The 21,499-nt window shown below is 45.0% G+C and overlaps 1 protein-coding gene across 12 annotated transcripts in view; it reads left to right on the top strand.

The window, feature by feature from the left end:
• The window catches only part of LPP (LIM domain containing preferred translocation partner in lipoma), a 317,139-nt gene that overhangs the window by 192,541 nt on the left and 103,099 nt on the right, over nt 1-21,499 (top strand). For all 12 annotated transcript variants that reach the window (XM_084292045.1, XM_084292042.1, XM_084292043.1 and 9 more), the window contains one exon: nt 6,763-7,431. In XM_084292045.1, the coding sequence (XP_084148171.1) occupies nt 6,763-7,431 (669 nt within the window). The remainder of the gene's footprint in view (nt 1-6,762; nt 7,432-21,499) is intronic.

The following is a 21,499-nucleotide window of genomic DNA, read 5'->3' as shown; positions in this document are numbered from 1 at the left end:
GAAGTGCGAGTGTGGCTGCTGATCACGCACAGCCCATGCCTCTGTGATGCTCACATGGCAGCTGTAAACTGGAAATGAGAGAATGATGAAACTGAAAAGAAAAGCTTCATCCGATTATAACCGTGTTTTGGCTGAGGTTTTTATGGTTTTGGACCAGACTTCAAAATTTTGGATGAGATTCTAAGGACGTTTTGACACCTAAAGACACCTGTGCTAGCAACCGAGGCATGTGCATCACATAGCATCAGTGCACAGGGGACCGACGTGTCCTCAGTGTGCTCGGTCTCCTATTTGAACATTACAAAGAAGGCCAGAAAATCCTTGCTACTGCAAATGCATCGGATATGCTGCATGGGGGCAGTGCATCTGCCCACGATCTCTGGACATTCAGCAACCCAGCTAGAGCTCTACCAGAATGCTAAGTATCTGCAAGTCCCAACTGAAAGGCCAGATTTCTCTTTTTCACCCAGATGGTATTTCAGACAGAAAAAGAGGATATGCTGAGGGGAACCTGAGCATACATTATTACTAGCAAAGCTGCTTGTTCAAATACAGAATTTGAAGTCAGCAGGTGTTAGATGTGTCTGCACACCAGGAAACCCCATAAAATGCCTGTTCACGTTTTCAGGTACCTAAAGGCCCAGGTTTCAAAGCAGGGTATTTAATGTTTCCCTGGGGCTCTCCTTCCCACGTTGAGAGGGAGCTGGGCTCTGCTGCCTCAGGCAGGAAGGAGGCACAGCCCAAATGCTTCTCATGGCAAGGCAGCAGCTCCAGTTCTAGTGGGAGCCACTGTGCAGCATGTAGGTGGGAAAGTGCAGCCCACCCCAATCACCCCCTTTGTTTGCTGGAAATGCCTTCGCTGCCCAGCCTCTTGGTCTTGCAGGCATGGCAGGGTCCTGGCTCATCGGCACTCCAAAACCCCCTCGGTGCAAAGCACCAGCTGAGCTTGAGTGGCAGCACACTCAATGCCGGGGAAAGGTATCTCTGCTTCTAACAGTCACGTCAAAATTACCTGCTTATTGTGGGATTTGTCTCAACTAACTTGTGCTGTCTAAATATTCAGCGACTTGTCTTGGCTGTTTTCGTGCTTCTTCTACAGTCGGAGGAGAGAAGTAGATTCCCCCAGTGGATGATTCATCTCCCCTTTTTAAGCTTCAATATTAGAGTGGGATAAATGGCCCCGTGGAGATGCATTTCTTCACCGATCTTGCAGCTTTAAGCACCTCATCTAGCCGAGGTGAACGCCAGCCCGTGGTGTCAGGAGAAGCCAAGTTAATTTTCCACCCTTTGCTGGCTTTGCCACACACAGGCCTCCAACCACTGCTGCCACCAAGCCCCACTGAGAAGACTGCAGCTGGTCCTGGTGCCTGCCCGGGCTGGCCCCACGTTTCGGTCCCGCTTGTGCTCATGGACCATGCAGAAGAGCAGCTGGGTTAGGAAGAGAGGTGCTGCACAGGCATTGGCAGCCGGCAGCCTCCTGGGAACGCTGCGTCCTGCGTTCAGACCACCAGTAGTTGCCAGGTCTTTGCCTTTCGAGGGTTGTTTCATTCCTCTCCCGGAGTAAAAGTGACTGAAATACTCAAAAAAGACAGCCCCAGCTAGAGCAGTGGTTCGCAGCCTGTGCTCTGGAAACCCTGGGGGTCCTTGCATCACTCCTAAGGTAACTAAGAAGAATTCTGTGAAAGGTAACTTAAAAAAAAAAAACATGTTTTTTGTCAGTAGATTAACTCTCTCCGTAAAGGAACTTGTCTCTCCTGAAAAACATTTGGGGGCTGCAGAGCATAAAGGTTGAAAACCACTGAGCTGGAGTAATGTATCTTTATATGTGATAATTTGACAGCTAAAGGGCTAGAGCTATTCAACTGTACCTTTATGAAAAATGTCTGGAGAATTGAATAGAACGTGATAAACTTTGTGTAGGCATTTTTGATCCAGTCTCTGAAACTGAATAACTGAAGGGATTCTATAGAAAATACTCTACAAATACACAAAATAAAAGGAGAATCGAGTCCTTTTCATCAGGCTTCCAGCTGATCATATAGAACCATGCTCCAGCTGTACACTACAGTTACTTTGTACTCTTCTTAGGATTTAACCCTGACAAATGGTATAGAATTACAGACTATTTCTTGTAGAACAGATTTCATCTCTAGTACCTATTTAATGACTTTGTTGAAGGTGTACGCTGAATTTAATGTAAGATCTATGTAAATAATTTCTACAGAATGAAGAATCGCACAGATATTCCGAACTTTGGGTTTCCCCACCAGGGTAGCTTTGAATCCAGATCTCCAGCTTTGACAGTCAGACCCGTAGAAACGCACGGATTTGTGATAACGGCACAGCCTTCTCACACGGTGGTTGGTGCAAGAAACTCCTGCAAATGTTTATAAACTTTCACTGCATTTCAGTAGACATGACAGGAGTTACCAAACAGAATGATTCCCCTCACAGTTGCGCATGGTAGCTTTATTTAGGAGAAGTGTTTTGGGGTTTTTTTCCTCCCACATTCATTGAGTTCTGTTTGATTTTGTCAGTATTAGTTCACCTTTATTTGAACTGCTGGATAATTCATTTGTAGAAGAGGCAGTACATTTAGGTACTTCCATCTGTGTTTAAACAAGGCTCTTGTGCTTTCCCCATTAAAAAAAAGATTTTGTATTATAATGTTTGTGGTAGTTGAGGTTCTGAATTTAACTCCTTCCTACTCTAGTTTCTCTTAACAACTCTGCCTTATCAGCACCTGGGGTTTCTAGTTTACTCTCTCTTTGCAAATATGAATTTGCAAGAAGGGGTTGATGGTAAGTAGCGTGGTTCTAATTTGCACTTGCGAAGTGTGTCAGACAGTTTCATCTAGTGCATGGCGAGCAGAGGAAAGCCTGTCTTCCTTTGAAAACAGCCTTTAGAGGATGTCAGAGAGCGTGTTTGGCTGCGATAGTCACTTGCAAATGCAGTACGGTTTTGAAATGAGCTGTCCAGGAGCTGCTGGAGGAAGGGATGCCTGAAATCCTATGAAGCCACTCTTTGTCTTCATCCTTTTTCTAACTCCTATTTCTACTTGTTTTCGTGCTTCTGGGCTGTCATTTCGATGTGCTTTTGGATGAGCCTACTTCATTGCGCTACTAGATGTTCCGTGGACTCGTTTGGATGAAACATTTGTGACAGTCATCTGTTTTGCTGGGACTGTACCCAGTGATATAGGTAGTCCTTTCCAGCTTTCTGTTCGGTACTCCCTCTTCATCTACCCGACATCTTTATAGCCCCATCCATCTCTCCTATCCTCCTAGTGCCTAACAGACATCTGTTGAAATCACTCTTCTCCACGGTATCGGAGTGTCGTTTTCTCATTCTTCTGCACATGCCTGTCCTCAGAGCAGGAATCTTGTCCATAGTTCATGTGCATGTATAGCGTCTTTTCTTAATCCACTAATGATCTAGAGGTTTATGCTGGGGGTGATATTTGAGTCTGCGGCAGGGTACACAGAAGCCTGGACTGTAGCCACCCTTCTCTCCCAAGCAAAAGGGCAGAGGATTTATGGTGCTGCCTCACCTGTGCCCTTGTTCAGGATCTACAGCCAAAGCTCCTCTTTGCGTCCCCATAAATCGTTAATGCTCCAGTAGTGTTAAATTCCCTCCAACTTGTCCCATATCTCTACTACACCATGTTAACTAGTGTTACACCCTCCTCCTCCCACTCAAGCCCAGCTTTCATCACACACTTGCCCAGCACCCTCAGAGGAATTCAGAATGAGTCACGCAGGGTGCCTCTGGGGACTCCTACTGATGCAAACTTCCTCCTCCTCAAGGCAGGCTGTGGTTTGAATGCCACAATGCAGCCGGCACTTGTTAGCTCGACCCTTTGCTCCGAAGCTGATGGCAGAGCTGGGTCTGTGGCCCTGGTGCCCTGGTTTGCCACCTTTCCTTCACTTGGGTCCTGGTGCAGGAGGGGAGACTGAGTGCATCCCTTTTGTGGTGTCAAACGTGGGAGCTGCTCAGAGCCTTTCAGAGTGCCAGAGAGCAGGCAGCGAGGGTTATCTTGGAGGAAGAGGTTATCATTCACTGTTAAGGTGTATTCCAGTCCTGGCAGGAGACTGGCACCAATACAGGAAATGTGTTAAGTGGATGCTTATATATAAGATCAAAATCCCCCGGGATTCTTGGGGTGGGACAGGCTTCGATCGCAAGAGCTTTACTGGCAGTCTGTCATCATTTGCTTCCAGAGTCCGCATTCAGAAACATAAAATGTGATGAATAAGGGCTCGTTGATGTTGTTTTGTTTTGAGCTTTCCCCCTCCCCGCTGATGTGCCATTGTCATTAAAACATTATCTACCTTCTGCCTGTTCACATGGGAAAAAAATGCTTTTCTGGTGGTAATTACACAGTGCCGCATTGTGGACCTTTCATCCCATTACAGTAAGTGGACAAACTACTGTCATTTACAAGAATGAAATAGGTGAGGAAATGGGAAAGTTTCTAGCACTCCTGGACATAAACGCCAGGCTGACATGGGAGAATAATTCCAACAGGAAGCAAATTTTCGTGCTAGCACTGAGCACAGTTGTGCTCTGGAGGCAGCGATAGAGGAATGCCTGCTCCTTATCAGGTATTTCAGAAATAGAAGACTCAGGCGATATTAGTAGAGGGCTACAGACCCTTAACTTGTCTCTGTCTTTGCGTTTCAGCAAAATCTCTTCGTTCTTCTCACTTTCAAAATCTCTTCAGTCTGTCTATGCTTTGTCATGGATCTGTTTACGAGGTCAGGGTTTGAATACATTGAGATGTTTTTTCTCCAGCAGAAGTTTGCTGCATTGTTTTTCCCCACCTCTGCATTCACACCTTTTACACCTCTAAAACTAGATTGATGCTCTTATTTTCCTGTTGTTTTGCTCATTTATAGTGATTCCTTGTGGGAGGTTTGCCCTGAAGGTGTGATTGCAGAAGTAAGTTCTTTTCCAGTGCATCAGCAAAAATGTCTTTGCACCTGTCACCAGTGAAGAGCTCCCAGTCGTGTAGTTGAGCTTCCTTATCCCACGTAGACATGGTTGTGGGCTGTGAAAGAGAAGTTGGGTGGCTTGCTCTTACCTCCCTTCGTGTGTGGTGGTTGCCACATGGTGGTGGTGGGCCTGCCTTTCTCCCACCTTATCACGGATGGTGAGTTTGGTACCCTCGGAGGCTCAGGGAAATAAATGGGTGGTTGAAGTTCCTCTCCAGCCACTGACCTGGGTTGATTTGGCAGCAATTTATTGCCGCCACCTGCTGACCAGGCAGAGGATTTCTCTGGCCCGGGTAGGAATGCGCGGGGTGCTCCTGCTGAGCCCCCAGTGCCCTCTCCCCTGCCCAGCAGTGCCAGCAAGAGCGTGGCGAGGCAGCACATGCAGGCAGGGAGCCTGCAGAAAACATCAGTGCCTGGGGACAAGCACAAGACTGAGCATTTGAGGAAAAAGGTGTATGTCATAGCTTGAACACAGCCTGTGGTGAGAGCTCAGCTTGTCTGACTTTGGGATGCTGAGAATTGAGAGGTTTTTGAGGGGATCGGGGTGAGATCAAGCCCGGTGCAGGAAGGTTGGATGAGACAGAGCCATCTCGCTAAGGGCAACAGCAAAGAAATGCTGTCAAACTGCATGTGTTCCCTCTCTGTACAGAAGGCATGGAATTCAAGTGTCCTTTTTGAATAAAGGAAAATAAAGAGAGGCAAGAAATTTTACCTAACCCTGAGCTCCAGAGTTGGAGATCTTCAGTATTGGTGATCTTCAGCTTAATGGTGATCTTCAGTAGTCTTCAGAAACCATTTCATGTTGTGAGCTCTTTAACAAAGCTGTCTTTTTACACCGGTGTATTGTGACATGAGAGTTAAACAAGAATTTTAAGAACGAGAAACAAGTACATGAGACAGAAAGATGTAAGATACCCATTAGGACAGTGTCACTGCTTCACTAAATCTTCATTCGGTCGCCAAATCCCAGGAAGTGGCGGTGCTTGCTGTGAACCGAATCCCTGGCTGCCCGAGCGCTGCTGTGCCCAGGTGTCGGTGCAGGGTTACAGGGCTGCCATTGCAGGAGCTGACTTCTGAAGCTCTTGGGAATCTTGGCTTGCTTTCTGCCCTTTCATGTGCCGTGTGTAGCATTTGCCTTTGCTGGGGTCACTCCAGACTTGCAGTGCTTAGGAGCACAGCCAGGAGCAGGGACACTTCTGTGTCTTGCTTTGCTCCAAGCTTATTCTTACGGCTTGGGAGCTGCTTTTGTGCCATCCCATTTTGCTGCCTCCTGTGTTGTATCAAAGATGGTCTCATATTGGGGGCAGTACCCTCCAAGCACTCTGGGGACCCAAGGAATTTCACATCTCCACAGAGACTCTACTTGCATTTTCCTTCTTTTTCTGAGTGCTCTCATTTTCACAGGAACATGAGTCTCCCCCCTAATTATTCTCCAGTGAGTCCCCTTTTTTTTCCCTCACATTTATTGCCTTTGAGTTTGTTTGCTTGTTTTGAGGCAGAGGAAAAAACCCCAAGGAGAGACGAAACACCGTGCGTGGCAGCTCTGCTCGGCTGCAGCAGCGCTGTCCCTGTTCTGTCAGAGCTGGAAAAGGTTGCTATTACCATTTTATAATGTGTGGTCTCAGGTACATTCCTGCTTTCCTAAGCAGTTTGAGTTGCTGTGCAGATGTTACTGCAAAACCCCGTTCCCTCTTAACCCTTCCGCGCACAACCCAATGCCCGAGCGGCCCCTCCTGCTGACACCGCCGCTCTCTCTGTTCGCTCCTAGGGCTCCGGGACCACCAGCAGCTCTGCTGCCACCGCCCCGTCCGTGTCCACCCCCGTCACCGGCCACAAGCGGATGATCATTCCCAACCAGCCTCCCCTCACCGCCACCAAGAAATCCACCGCCAAGGGCCCGGGCCAGCCGGCTCCCATCCCGGTCACTCCTATCGGCACCCTGAAGCCGCAGCCGGTCCCGGCCTCCTACGCCACGGCCTCCACGCCCAGCCGCCCGACCTTCAACGTGCAGGTGAGGACGGCGCAGCCCAGCCCTCACTACCAGCCTCCTGGCCCTCAGCCCTCACACTACGGCAGCGTGGGGCCCGGCCAGCCCTACTCGGCCCCGCCGTCCCGCCCGCCCGGCGCCCCGCAATACGGCTCGCCGCAGCCCCGTGGGCCCGACTATGGGTACGCCCCGCCGCCAGCCCGGCCCTCGGAGCCCAGCTATGGCTACGCGCCGCAGCAGGGCCGGTACCAGGACCCGTACTACGGTGGGTACGGGGGGAGGAACGGCTCCGAAGCGCCCTACATGCCGCAGAGCACATGGAAGGTCGAGCCGGCGTATCCCGCTAGTAACACCGTGGGTCAAGCTCCTCCCGGGCTGTACCAGCCGCCCGGTACGAAGAAGACCTACATCACCGACCCAGGGATGGCCCCGCAGCCGCTGCAGCAAAAGGTAGGAGATGCAGCGCTCACAGGCTTCGGTGGGGGAGTGCATGGGGCTCTGGGACCCTTCCACAAAGGCAGCATGTAGGTTTAAATGGCTCTGCCTGCACCCACATGCCCCGAGCAGCAGAGTGGCCACAGCTCAGGCTCCTCTTCCCAGGAGGTCAGGGCTGCAGGCACATTAGCTCGGTCAGCAGGGGCTCAGCTTCTTGCCTTTTCTGCCCCTTGTCTCCACACCCCACGTCAAAGGGAGGAAAATAAGGAGGAATACAGACAGTAGTCTCCCTCCATGGGGCTTCCAAAAAGCTGGAAAAAGGGAACTCTGCTCTGGTTCAAAAATAGGCTTTTGGGGGCTTAGGACTTGCGTCAGCATGGGAGGGTAGGGCAGCCTCGCGTGCAGAGGCTCAGCCTTAGTTGCAGGAGCTCACCCCGCGGGGCGGGAGGGAGCTACGTCCCTGCAACATGCCCCTACACGATAAGCTCGTCGGCAATACGTCTGTATGGCGTTAGTGCCATAGACTTTCCTTCCGGGCTCTCCCAGGATCAAATGAGAGGTTGGGTGCCAACATCTCGTCTTATGGGTGCTTATGGACATCGTTGGTTCACCAGAGAAATAGTTCCTCTTCTTACGCAGATGGGAGGTACAAAAGACACTGTTTTTGATTGTGGTTCAGAGCGATTCCGGAGGTTGACCTCTTGTGTGTCGCTGTTTAAAAATCACATATTGCTGAAACCACATGGAAATGAGTTCCCACACAGTGCTGCAGGCTCTCTGATTTTCCTCTCAGGTGGTGGCAGGGCGAGTGGCATCCAGCCACTTTAGCCTGTGCCCGGGCCTCATAAAGCAAAGCCGATTGGAAACAGAAAGTTAAACTGATCTGCTTGGTTTCCCTGCCCAAATTTCAACCCTGGCCGACCCTTGTCACTTTTGCTGGCGGCCATCTCTAATGTGGCTCCGGGGGCATGTGGGGACTTGAGCTTTGTGCGATCCTTGTATAAGACGGGCTTAGGTTCCACTGAGGGGCGAGCACAGCCATGCCCAGGCAGGGAGGTGGTGAACCCATCGCTGGCCAGGGCTAGTCTGGCTCGTCTCAGCACGTCCTTGCTCTCCAGCCTGTGACTGCTCACAAAGAAAGGGTAAAAAGCTTCTGACACATAAGAAAAAGTCTGTCCTTTGGCATTTCCCCCACTAGAAGCACACAGTCTGTTTTTCCCTGAATTCCAGATTTTCTGACAGTGGGAACTTTTGACGGCAAAGATGTTTCTTGAGCAGTATACAGAGGGCAATAAATAAATAACTCCTTGGAATATGATCTGCTAGCAGTTAATAAACTGCTTTTTCTTTTTCCTTTTTTTCCCCCTTTCCTTACCAAGAAGCTAGGAGTGAGGAGAGAAGCAATAAACTCAGCTCTGCAGGTGCCTGGTACAGGGCTTAGATTGGAAAGTAGCGAAGGGTACAAAATTTGCACATAGCCTTAACTGGTGGAAATTGGTGTGGAGTCACTGAGGAAATGCTGAGGTACAGCAGATACATATTTAGACTTTTAAAGATACAAGTAGGCCTATATATAAAAAAAAATTAAAAACTTTAATTCAGTCAGCATCTCTATGGAAACGCAAATCATCTCGAACCACAAACAGCACAAGCCTGTTAGTCTCATTTGCATTACAAAGCTGGAGGGACAATTTAATTTAGCTCAAGTTTGGGGTTTCACGTATGCATAAATATGTATTTATATATATTTACATATGTGTTTGTATGTGTGCACGTGGCGTTTGCAAATACACATATAGAAATATTTTATATGTATCTATATAAAAACGATTTCAGTTCTCCAGCAAAACAGACCATGATCCGCTCAGTGATAAATTCTTCTAGAATATACTCTGCCTTTTAGCCTGCTAAATATCAGCATTATTGCCTATTTCACCTTTGAACTGATCTCTGATATACTGGTGGCAAACTGCTTGATTGCTGCTTCATAAGGTGTACCGTTTAATTGGTGAAGAACTGAAGATGATCTTGCATTCTAACAGGAAATGGTCAGTAATAAAACATGTTATGCTTTGCCAGCAAAACAGTGTTGTCCAGTTTTGCTAAACGTTCTCTTCCTTTGCAGTCTAACTCATTCATAAAATCAACTTCTGGAATGATTTGATTTAAAGGGAGAAAATGAAAGGCTATTAGTTAGTGCCAGATTTCTGATAGAGAGCTGTCACCATAATTCTACTTGTTGGCTGCAACATGAATTGTAGTATATTTTTTATACACAAAACTGGCTTCTGCGTTTTGTTGTGTTTTGTTTTTTCAAGATTAGTTTGAGGCCTTTCAGTTAAGGAGAATGACTTGAGAAGACAAGGGTAAGAAACAGACATTGATACCTGTCACTTAAAATGCAAGAATACCTTTAGGAGTTTTGTTCTTGCAACGGAATCATCTTAAGATATGGAATGCTTCCTAAATGTATTCAGAAAAGTGCATTCTGAATTTTGAACACACTTTGTGTGGAAAATATTAAGGATGTCTTAACAAATCAATCTCAGACTAGCAATTCATGGTCCTTGATTCTAATACATACCATGAACTGTCACTGTGACAGTTGAAATTTTCAATCAGTTCATTTAAGGTTTTTAATGGGTAAAAAACCCACCATGCTTTATATTTTGTATTCTGGCTACGAAGAGGTTGACAGTACTGTGGCTCTATGTTTACTGCTGCGTGCTAATCATGTTGAAGTCGCCGCTGATCCAAAATAAATCTGGATTGGTATGGGAACAGCAAATAATCTGTACAGGCTCTTAAAGCCCGCTGAGAACAATGAGTTTTACTCACACACAACTGGTGCATTCTGTCCTTGGGCCAGTTATGGAAGTGAGAGCAGTGCATGTGAAACCTCTGTGCATTTTAGTCTTTTGTAGCGCTCCATGTAGCATTAATGCCCAAGTCCTAGTTAGGAAATGAACTAGTAGAGTGTGTGTCCTCATTTAAACCATCATGTGCTTCAGGGCCAAAAAATCTCAGTAGCTTTCTCTTCGTAGTTGAAAGTAGTAGGGACCTCTGCATGAGCAACAGGGGAGTTGTCACAAGACCATCACAGAAACGTGTGAAATGACCGGCTGCCTTCATGCCTGTAGCCAATGGTACTGTGTCCTTGCAGACCAAGTCCAAGTCTGAAGCCTCTTTCTTAACTTCCCCCCTCCCAAAGGTCAGAGAGCACAAGACCAGAGTGACTCATTAGGTATGTTCATTTTTGGCACCAAGATGTCCGTCCACAGTAGAAAGAAAAGAATGGCAAAGCCGGTTTCTGACATGGAGAATTCCTGCCAGTTTGCCCTGTGGCCAAAATAGAGTTGAAGAAACTACCACCACTGACCGACACAGCTATCATCAAATATTTCTGTACTGAACTGGTTGACTCACCAAATACCCTTGTCACGCTCTCATATCTTCAAATAACTCTAGGTCCTTTCACTTTGGTTATGTTTGAGTGTTTTTGAGATACTATTACATATCTCCAAGGGGTCAGGCGAAAATACTCTATGGGTGTTGACCTTGTTGGCATCCATTGTAGCTCTCATTCTGCCTCATTCCTTCAGTCCTACAAAGGCTCAGTCCCCTGTGGCCCTAACCTTTGCTATTTTTGTCTAATGACAGGAGCTATGGGCACCCGGGGCCTCAATCCAAATGTTTAGCTTTGACAGTGTGTAGTTTGGCAGTTGAGGATCCTTTTTCTGCACTTAGATTTTAAGATTTGAGCAGGAGACAGAAAATTCTTCACACTTTCAGGGACCTCACCTGGCAGTTGGTATATAAGAGAGGTGGCATCTGGAGACACCCAGGAGGTCTGTCCTTCCTAGATCTTGGATCCCATGGCTTCTCCTTCCTCTTTCTGAATCAACTTATAGTCCTGAGGAACCACATTCCCTTCCAAAGGGATCTGCACATTTTCAGCTTCCAGACTGGGTGCACCTGAAATCACCTGAGGACGGCTTGTAGTTTTGGTCCAGAATGGTGGAAATCTCAACAAAACCATCGATCTCTTCAGAGCAATCTGCTGATATGAGGAGGACAAAAGTGTCTTGTAGCTCTGATCTAGTACAGCATGCAAATCCATGCTCTTTTACTGCAAATTTGCAGTAATTTTCCCTTTGGTAGCTGTGTCTGTTCATGCCTGCTCCCGTGGCACAAATGCATGAGTCCTCATATGCTTATCATCTGCCAGCCCCAAGTCCCCTTGTCCCCGCTTATTTATTTACAGGTGGCATGTGTGTGGAGCAGGACAACCACCCCAAACAGCCTCTCAGGGTTGTGCATCATTGTAGGTGAGCACCGTGGAAATAAAATGGAAAGACAAAAGGAGATCAGGAGGTAAAGTTAACGAGGCAGCTCCTGCTTTTGGCATGGTTTAGGCGGTGGTGGCTGCTCGTGATTAGCAGACCTCAACCACCGCATCCTTTCCGCACTGCTGGAGGTGGTGTTTCTTTGCTGCCTGCTGCAACCAGCATTGACACGGTCTCATGAAACTTGCAGTACCCAAAAGAGGACTGTGACGGCTTGCTGTTTTCTCATTTTACACAGCTTTTGTCAGTTTTTCCACTGATTTAATACCTGCGATGGAGACATTCGCTTGGAAGTTTCATCTTTGCCTCAGAAACATCTGCTCACCAGTGTCCTTTGCTATGACTGATGCACTTCTCTTGTACTGGTTTAATAATTTTTACAGTCTGCTATCACTCACATAAAATAGATACCTCCGGCACTTGCGTTTGAACTGAGACTAATGCTCTTGCTGTTTGCTGTTAATCTAGTGGCTAGGAATTTTTTGTTCTCTGCAGATGAGTAAATGCAATCTGCCAGATTTCCTCCTGCTGTCACACAGATATAGTCTTTCTTAGCTTTGCTTTTTGCTGTGGAGAGAGGCAGGCAGCTTAGCGTACACAGCCTGCCTCCCCCCAAGAGTCTTCTCCCCCAGAATCTCTCATCTGCACCCAAGTCAAAAGTCACACATCAAAAATTTCCATTGGATGGGATTCAGAGATAGATAGTATAAAAGGGTGATTGAAGTCAGTTTTCTGACAATGTGAGCTAGTAATTGCCCATAGTTTTACAATGCTAAAATAAATAATAGTAAAATTAAAAATGGTTATTTAAAATACGACAGTCTGGAATTGGATGAATTAAAAGGGAAAGATATTGTAAAGTGAAATAAAAGGTGAAATTCCAAACTTCAGAATTGAATTTGTGATTTCAGTGTGACATTTCAATTTCAAAATTTCCAAATGAATATGCAAGTTCTACCCTGAGAATAGTAACAAATGTCAAAATGTTGACATTCTTCACAAAACAGTAATTCTGAGTTCTAACCAGCACTAGCTGTATATCAGCTGCTGACTCTGTCATTGCTTCTGGGTGGATTAAATTAAATGCTGTTGCTTCTGTTAAAATGAGGAGGAGGGGAAGAAGGCAGTGGTGTCTAACACTGTGATGAGAGGCTCAGAGTTGGGACTTGTTGGCACTCTGTGGCATTGAGAATGGTATTTTCCAATCAGAGATAATACAAATCTCGACATCAAAATCTCTGTGCGTTTCTTCAGATTTTTTAGGTGCAAAGGTATTGTCAAGAGTTGCAAAGAGTTGTTTTCAGAACAGCTTGCTTCAGGAATCTGGCACGCTCTCTCTCATACCTTAAACTTTTGAAAGAGCCCAATTCTCACTGTAAAATGTGTTTACCACTCTTGTTTCAGAACTTTACAGTTAGTTCGTTGTATTATATTTTATTATTTAAGCACTGCTTTTATTAGCAGGACTGGCTGATGACAGAGGAATTCATCAGATTTCTTTCTTAGGAATCACAGAGAAACAACAAGTTGCCAAGCAGTTACCTTGAAGTTAAAGATAACAGGGATCCTGTAGTTACAGAAGTAAGTCAGGTCAGCAAATACTGAGAATCCAACTTAAATTTACAGCTTCGGGATACAGGTTGTTCAGTTTCAGCCTTTATTCAGCCACACTGGGTTAGTAATAAAAGAGGAATAACTGAGAAAGAGGCTTTTGGTGTAATACGTGGATGTTCTTTCTTGCTCCTTCTTAAAATAAGCCGAGGACAATGCCTCCATACATGATAAGGAATGGGGCAACCCTGAAGTTAATTAAGGCCTCTGTTTGTGCGCTGTTTAACTCTTGATAACCAAGTGTCTACATTGACAGATGCTGTCAGGTTGTGTTACAGTCTAGTGGGTAAGGATTTTGTATCTGTGGACATAAAATATGGTCAGCATATATTTACCTACGGATGAGAAGAAACCTCTAATGGGGAGGCTGTCTGGTTTGCAGGCAGTGGTGATCGAACCATGGGGCTATCTGAGCTTGGATCTCTGGTGGATGGCATGGTCTGAGGCATGATGAGGCAAGGACAGTTGGATTTGAGCTATCAGTTTACAGTTTTCAGTTCAAAAAGCAGCACCTATACAAGTGAGTACTACTTAAGTAATTCGCAGGCATACTCTGGCTGTTGCATGTGATGGTGATGCTGATTATTGGAGGGGCTGAGTCTTCCTGTTTTAAAATACAATCGAGTCCAACTACATTGTAATTCTTCCAAAGCCAAGGTACCAAAGCACATGGTGATCTTGTGCATCTATCAAATAATCTCTGCTGTCAAGTTGATTGCTAGGACATGAAGTTAGGACATGAATGAGAAAGGTAACTTGCCCAGGCTTAGGCGGTAAACCAGTAGGAGAGCTGGGGAGAAAGAGTAGGCACGGAGCATCTCAGTGTCATTGGATGGCTCTTCTGCTTGAGGTAAGAAGGGCTCTGGCTCCATTGGTTTGAAAATCAGCTTGCAAGCTAGTGGTAATACCAGTGTTTTGGCAAGGAACTGCCCAGTTCATAGTGCTGCTTTGGCTAATGTGATGTTTTGGTTGTGTCATTCAGAGCGGATCGCTCATACTGGGGTGATTTTCCCACTGAATTCTGTGAAACATGTTTGTGGTCTTAATCCGGTTCTTAATGGAATGTGCACACATTATCATAGCAATGGCTTGTTACCAAAGCACCAACCTTGTGCAGGGAGCTGTGCACAATTCAAAAGATTATTCATTGCTCCATTGATAGCCGTGGTTGTCCACAGCTAGGCTCTTGGGCCTCGTCCTTCTGCGAGCAGGCAAGGTAGAAAATGGTCATGGTGCAGAGGGAGAAGTGCACGTCATGTGGGATGTCCCTTAAAATAGATGCTCAGTTATAAAGAGTAGAGAATAGTCTATACTGGATGCTGATATAGTATTTCTTCCTCCAAGAGTAATGGTAAGAAATAATTGGTAATATATGGTTACGTTTACCGATCGTAAATGTTCTGATATTAAACTTCCTTAGACACCCAAATAATGGGCTTCCTGTTTAGATTTACCTCTGGATAAATGTAAAGAAATGCAATATATTAAGTGAAATATCATCCTTTGGGGGAAAAAAAAAAAAAGGTTTCCTATCACCAGCTGAAAGAACTCCTGCAAGGCAAACAGAATTTGCAATTATACTGACAGTTTTGTTCTTAAATGAAAATAATAGTGAATTATAAAGTTGTAAAATTGTTTTCACAATAATATTTTGCTTTTATAACTCATACTATTTCACTTAGTAGCTGCCTGGCTCCAGTGCAAGTTACATAACGTGATGTTATGAATATGGTGCCTCAACTTTTTGTCCAGGGAATTAATTTAAGGGCTCTAAACTTTCCAATCAATTTTTTGTTTGTTCCAAACACTGTGTATTCTCTGCTTGAAAAAATACCAGACGAACTCTGCCTTGCTTGTTGCAGAATACTATTCATATGCCTTCACACTAATAGGGCAGTTACTCAGTTTTGCATGGATCCTCAAAATAGTCCAGAGTGAAATGTGCTGTCTGAAGTCAGCAACATGAAACAAATTAGAAGAGCGGAGCTGCTGTGTGTTAGGTGATCAATCTAGCATTAGCAAGGATTTTCCACCGTGTGGTTTAGCACCAGCACAGACGGATGAATTATTATTACTGTCAGAATCGTTCCCCCCCCACCCCGATTAAAGCTTTTTCTAAACAAACAAAATTTCCTCAAATGAATTGGCAGTAACTTAGACTGACACATTAGGATTACTTTAGTCATCAGGAAAATGGAACCACACCTGGGCTGTAATAGAGCAAATTAGACATAATCATTTTCATCCCGTTATTTCCTAGTTAGGCTGTATTTTACCCTCACCTGAAGGATATTCTTTCTCAGGTGTTTCCTCCGGCTTTGTGAGAGCTGGAGGCTCATTAAGTGAATCACCTCCTTTTCTGTTGTTGCCGTGAGAGCTTGAAAGGAAAACTCGTGGCTTTTTCAGGGCAAAAAACTGCATAAATGACCAGGGAAGCTCCTGCTGTGTGTTTGCCACTGACTGATTCCTTCTAGGCTGTCACCAGGAGGCCTGGAGGGGTATTTTCCAGTCGTAGTCAGACTACAGAAGAAATCTCTTGTGAAGTGCCCTGCGACATTTGTACTCTCACAAACCTGAGTTTCATGAGTATCTTGCAGACTTGAAGTCTGAGGTGATTACCATGGTCCCCTGGTCTGATGATCAGCATCACAGAGGTGCTCTCTCGCACCTCCTTCCCCAGGCTTTTCTGTTTCCTTTGCAGCATCAAAGCCCTCTCTCTCTCCTGTTAAGCACCACTTAGTTGTGACCTCTCTTCTCCCAGGCTGCAAACCAAGAGAATGCTTTAGAAATGCATCAATTCTTGCACTGCCTCATCTTGCACTTCAGTTAAAACTCTCTCCTAAACCCATTCCCTTAACTGCATGTACCCAAATTTAGATTTTTCACAACCTCTACGTGTTTCCACATCATTTTCCACGGGGTTGCGTGTCCCCAGGGTTTAAGCTTGAAACCGAGGCCATTGCCATTGTTGAATTTCCAGATAAGTGAGAAAGAGGTGGGTGATTGCGTCCAGTAGATTTTTAGTATAAAGAAATAACGGAGTTATATTGCAGGCAAATATGGCCCTGGAGGTAACAGAGGGTGTTGGAAATGCATGTCCTTGCGTTTGTGTCTTTGTCAGATTTCTCACCAATAATATGCCCAACCCTAGTTTTGAAATCTGAATTCAACATCCCACCTACCTTTCTTTACCCTTTCTCTGTCAAGTCACCTTCTGGTGAATAAGTACAGTGCAGCAATTAAAACCATATGTGTAATTAAAAGAAGTTCAGCATAAATTTAAACATTGTGAAGGTAAGAAAGGTAAAAGGATAAAGACAACTGGAAGCTCAGTTCTGTGTGACCTGCTTTTGAATAAACAACATTATATTCCACAGTCAGTTATCCAAAAAGTACAATGTGTTCTGCTGCCAAAAAAAGGTTGTCAGATAGAAGTGGTTAGTCAAAAGGACACATGCAGTGGAGTGAACATTAGTCTATTGTACTCGGTATAATATTATACAAACAGGGCTGGTTTGTTGCTGGCGTTTGTGTTTGGTTTTTGTTGTTGTTGTTTTTTAATTTTTGACCACAGACAAGATTATGCAGCTTTTTAATATTATTTCATAAACATCTAATTGCAGGCTTCAGCAAGAGGTGCAGGCATTGCTAGGGAAATCAAATAAGGTATGCTCTGTGCCGCCCAATAATAAGGCTTCCAATACAAAAGTGGAAAAACAAGTCATTAGTTACAACCATCGAACGGAAGAGGTCTAATGGGAGCCACAGGATAAACATTCCATTTTATTATGTCTTCGTTATATGTTTTGCAAGACTCCGTGGTTATAAATTAAAATTGCTTTTTGCAGCAGTGGCTGTAAAAAGTTCAAAATCTGTGAATGTACCTATTATTTTTATTTATACCACAGCAGGCTGCTAGCAAAATTAACTTTTTTTCCTCCTGTTTGTTAGTTAAAAGATGGAAAATGCATACAAATGCATAGCTGAAGGCAGCACTCAAAAGTGCCATCCCCTCATTTTTTTTTTGGAAATCAAGATGCTATCAATTTAAAGTGAGATAAAAAGGAGGGGAACCAAACATCTCAGCTGAAATGAAGTGCTTCACCATTACACGACTTGGTAATGTCTGGTGTTTGGTTATAAATATAAATGAACACGAGTGAAAACATCCAGACGTGTCCGTGGTCTGACAGATGAGACAGGGTCTATGCTTCTTCGGTGATGAAGAAGACTTTCCAGTGCTCCTCTGTAGTTGAATCTTGAAAACCCTGATTACCAGCAGGAAACTCAGTGGCAGGACAGGGTTTTCCCATGCTGTCTGCTGCCTTCTGAGCAGGCCGGAGACGTGCTGCTGTGTGAGGGAATTGTACAACCTCTGCCTCTCCACCCCATGCTCTTCTCTGAACCTTCCAGCAAAACAATTAATTTGTTTGGTTTTTAATTCAGCTTTTGGAACCGACTGCCTCAAGGTAACAGGCAGAGCAAGCGATTTGTGGAATGGAGGTTTGTGGTCTTTGGAAACATCTGTTTCTCCTTGTAAGAAGGATACGAAGGATATGCAGTCATAAACCCTCATCAACCCTTCTGCTTCCACTTAGGAGTTAATTATTAACTGTGGGACCACAGGCGGCTGCTTCTCTTGAGCGCAGGCTGTCCCATACCTGGACAGTAGGTCGGTGGCTTTCACCTTGGAAATCCCAAGTGTCAGCAAATTATTTCTGAGCTGCACTTCCCGATCTATGCAAGCCTGTTGTCAGAAGCTTAACTTCATTATGCGGGGGCCTGCACTTCCAAAGGAGAGAAAAAATAATCGTATGCAAATTAAGTGGCTGAAAACCTCTGCCCGAGGGACTTTCCTACTCTTCCACATTAGCATTCCCCACAGGCCGTTGAGGAGGCAAGCCAAGGTGGTCTCACTCGGGCAAGGAATTGCTGCTGTGGAGGGGGACGAGGTACGTGAGCATCCTTCTCCAGGGACTGGGCAAAAGGTGTCATCAGGCAAGGACCTCGGCTCATCTCTAGGACAGATCAAAGCAAAAAATGAAACGTGTTTCTGGGTCTATGCAGTCCTTCTCCTGCTGCTCCCTAGTCATCACCATTATCATTTTGCTAGTGTTGCTTAATAATTGTTCTAAATATGAGATAATGCCAGGAAATCAATGCCATGGGACCTAATTGCTTTTCTATCATCAGGAAATTAAAAAAAAAAAAAAAAAAAGAGGAAAAAAAATGTGTTTAGTGCTGAGGGACCTGTTTTAGAGTAGAAACCTGAATTTTTCTACACAAGCTGAGTTCCTGCAAACTTTGCCTCCCACTGTGCTGACAATTTCTGAGAAATTATTTTATTTCCCATTTTAGATGTTGGACAATGACTCAGTATGCCCTGGAAATACTATCATTCTAGCAATTTTCTCATGTGGTAGCTCAGCTTAATGTCAGAGAAATGGGTAGTTATGAGTCCAGACACTGTAACGTCGGACTTAGGTTCTAAAAATACATGTTTGGTTAACTTGGAGTTGTCAACAACTTTTCTACTGCCACACATGCTAAAAGATGGAATAAGTGGCCTCATGCAATTCCAGGCACACTCTGTGGGCAATAGAGGTATCTACAAAAAAACTAAATGCACTGGTAATGCAGATAAATGCCATGGCCACTTCTGCTGTGCCGTGAGCATGCCCTGCTATATCAAAGTTTGGGGGCAGAAGCGTAAAGAGTTTACTAAGAAGAGCAACTGAGCAAAGCCGGGTCTAGATAGACCTTGCTAGAGAGCCCAAGTTCTCAAATGTTTCGTTTCTGGCTTTAGGCTAGGTAGTTGAAAATGTTTGCCTCTTAGTTTCCTCTGTAAAACGGGTATAATATTTGCCTCCTGTATCACAGTGGGGGTTTTGAAACTTGATTGTCTGCAAAGTCGTTTTAAAGTCTATAAATGCAAAGTATTATTCCTATTTTCTATGTGAAAAGGAATTGAAATCATGTGCAGAGCCTCTCACAGCAGGCACAGTGATTATTTGCAATGAAGGATATTTTTGCACCTTTGTATGGAAACTAAGAAAAGACCTCTCTTAAATCTGAGGCTATTCATCATTAAAAGCAGTTAACTTTTAGCATTTATGTAGTGTTTTATATTTTTCAGAGCCCTCCGATGGATCTTAACTAAATTCTTCGCAAAGCCTCTGCAAGGCATGCAGCAATATCCCACTTTTATAGTCATTTCCCCGCGCTCGCAGGAGGAGAAGGTAACTCAGCCAGGCTCACAAAGGCAGCAGCCATGTGGTTTTCTCCTCCACCGGTCTGTGTCTTGATGCAGCGTCAGAGGGATAGCTAGGTGCCTGTGCTGAGGGGGTAAAAAGGTCACTTCAGAGACAGAGAATGACTTAATTAAGCAAGTCAAAGAGCTTTAAGGATGTCTTAGTTCCTGGACAGCGCTAGCCGTGAGGAACAGTGCAACAATGCAGTGTCCTGACCTTGGCTGGGTCTAAGGACTCTTGTGGAATTTAGGGGTGCGTGTAGCCCACTCCCTCATCTGCTGAGGGTGTGGTTGGAGCATGAAGAGGCCGTCCTCGCCATGGCTGAAGTATGTGTTTTGTTGCCAAGCAGGGGAAAAGGACAATGAGATCAGGCATGACTACTTGCATCCTGGGCTTTCCTATTACTGAAGCATCTGCATGTTTTATAGCGAACCAGATGCAAAGAATGGGAAGTGAGGATGAGAATAAATGTTGTTGCCCCGGCATTCAGGATTATGCAGACGCTTTCCATTGGTGTTCAGTCTCTAATGGCTCATCTGACATTTGGTGGCCGTGTTATCCCCATTCAGGTTTAGAAGGCTGTAAAACAAACTCATTTATGAAAGGAAACGATTTGCAGCTGGAATCAGGGTATCTCTGTATGGTAATTCCAACTGTTGGGGTTTTATGAGACAAGGAAACAGGAACAGACACACACAAACATCCAAGAAAGCCTTCACAGATATGACACCGTATATATCCAAAGTCCACATACAGAAAATGTATGTAATGCTGTTGTAGCGGTGAGTTTGATCTATCCTGTGAAGGCACATGGAGTTACAGTGCAGTTTAGCGTTTTGTCATGTGTATAGTGGGCCAGAGTAATGTCAGGATAGTTATATTAACTTTGGAGCAACTATGTTGATTTAATAAAAGCTAGGAGTATAGATCAGAGGCTAACACAGTGTCATCCCAGGTTCTCAAGCAACAACTAGGAGACTGAGTAAATCACATAGTAGCTTCTTTATTTGGTTACTCCCTGCCTGCCTCGAACAATTACACAGTGAACCTAATTCTGGCGTTACAGCAGCTTTACGCTTAGCTTCAGGGGAATTGATACCTTATGCACACTGGTACACAGGAGACCTTGGACTGTTGTATGCTTAACACTTCTTGATACTTTCTTTTGTGAGGATAGAAGAGACGTTGATTACATTAGAAATTCTGAGCAAACAGATTTTACTTGCTGTATAAGAAGGTGCCCATGGTAAAAAAGTGTGAAGAGGAACGCAGTAAGAGAACCACTCAGGTGAATGGCACCCCAGCGTGGATATCCATCCACTTCTGGGGAGCTTGGCTGGGATGTGCTGATTGGGGTTGGCACCACCAGCAATGTGGGGCCAGTCAGAAAGGACAGGCAGGGTAGCAAAAGTGGATATCAGAACAGGTTTGTTGTGGACATGCGTCCTTACAGATACAAAGTAGGTTTCTGCTTGAAAAACTGAGCCAGCTTTACAGACATATATTTCTCTAAGCTTTCTTTCCAAGCCTACTGCTTCTGATTTTTCCCAGAAGGATTTCTCTGTATCTCACATCCTATTTTTCTTGGAGAGAGTTGTTTTCCTGTTTCTCTTATGCGCTGCGCAAGAGGCAGCTGTTCACTCCTCCTCGGTGATGAATATATACAGGCTCTGCGCATGAGGCTCAATATACAAGGTCCAGAGCGTTGTGATGACAGTGAGCGAGGCAGTCTCGCTCAGCTTGTCCTGATGAGTGCTTATTGCTGATGGTTTCGTATCTGCTCATATCTGCCTCAGCTGTTCTGCAGATGCCTTCCTTCCCCAGCACTGATTTTCACTTGAATTGCAGGAAAGCACAATTTCTTGGCAGAGGTGC

This window comes from Netta rufina (genome assembly GCF_964035555.1).
Source record: "Netta rufina genome assembly, chromosome: 9".
In the NCBI taxonomy this organism is placed as follows: Eukaryota; Metazoa; Chordata; class Aves; order Anseriformes; family Anatidae; genus Netta; species Netta rufina.
The sequence above is the reverse complement of the archived record's forward strand: the minus strand, read 5'-3'. Positions and strand labels throughout refer to the sequence as shown.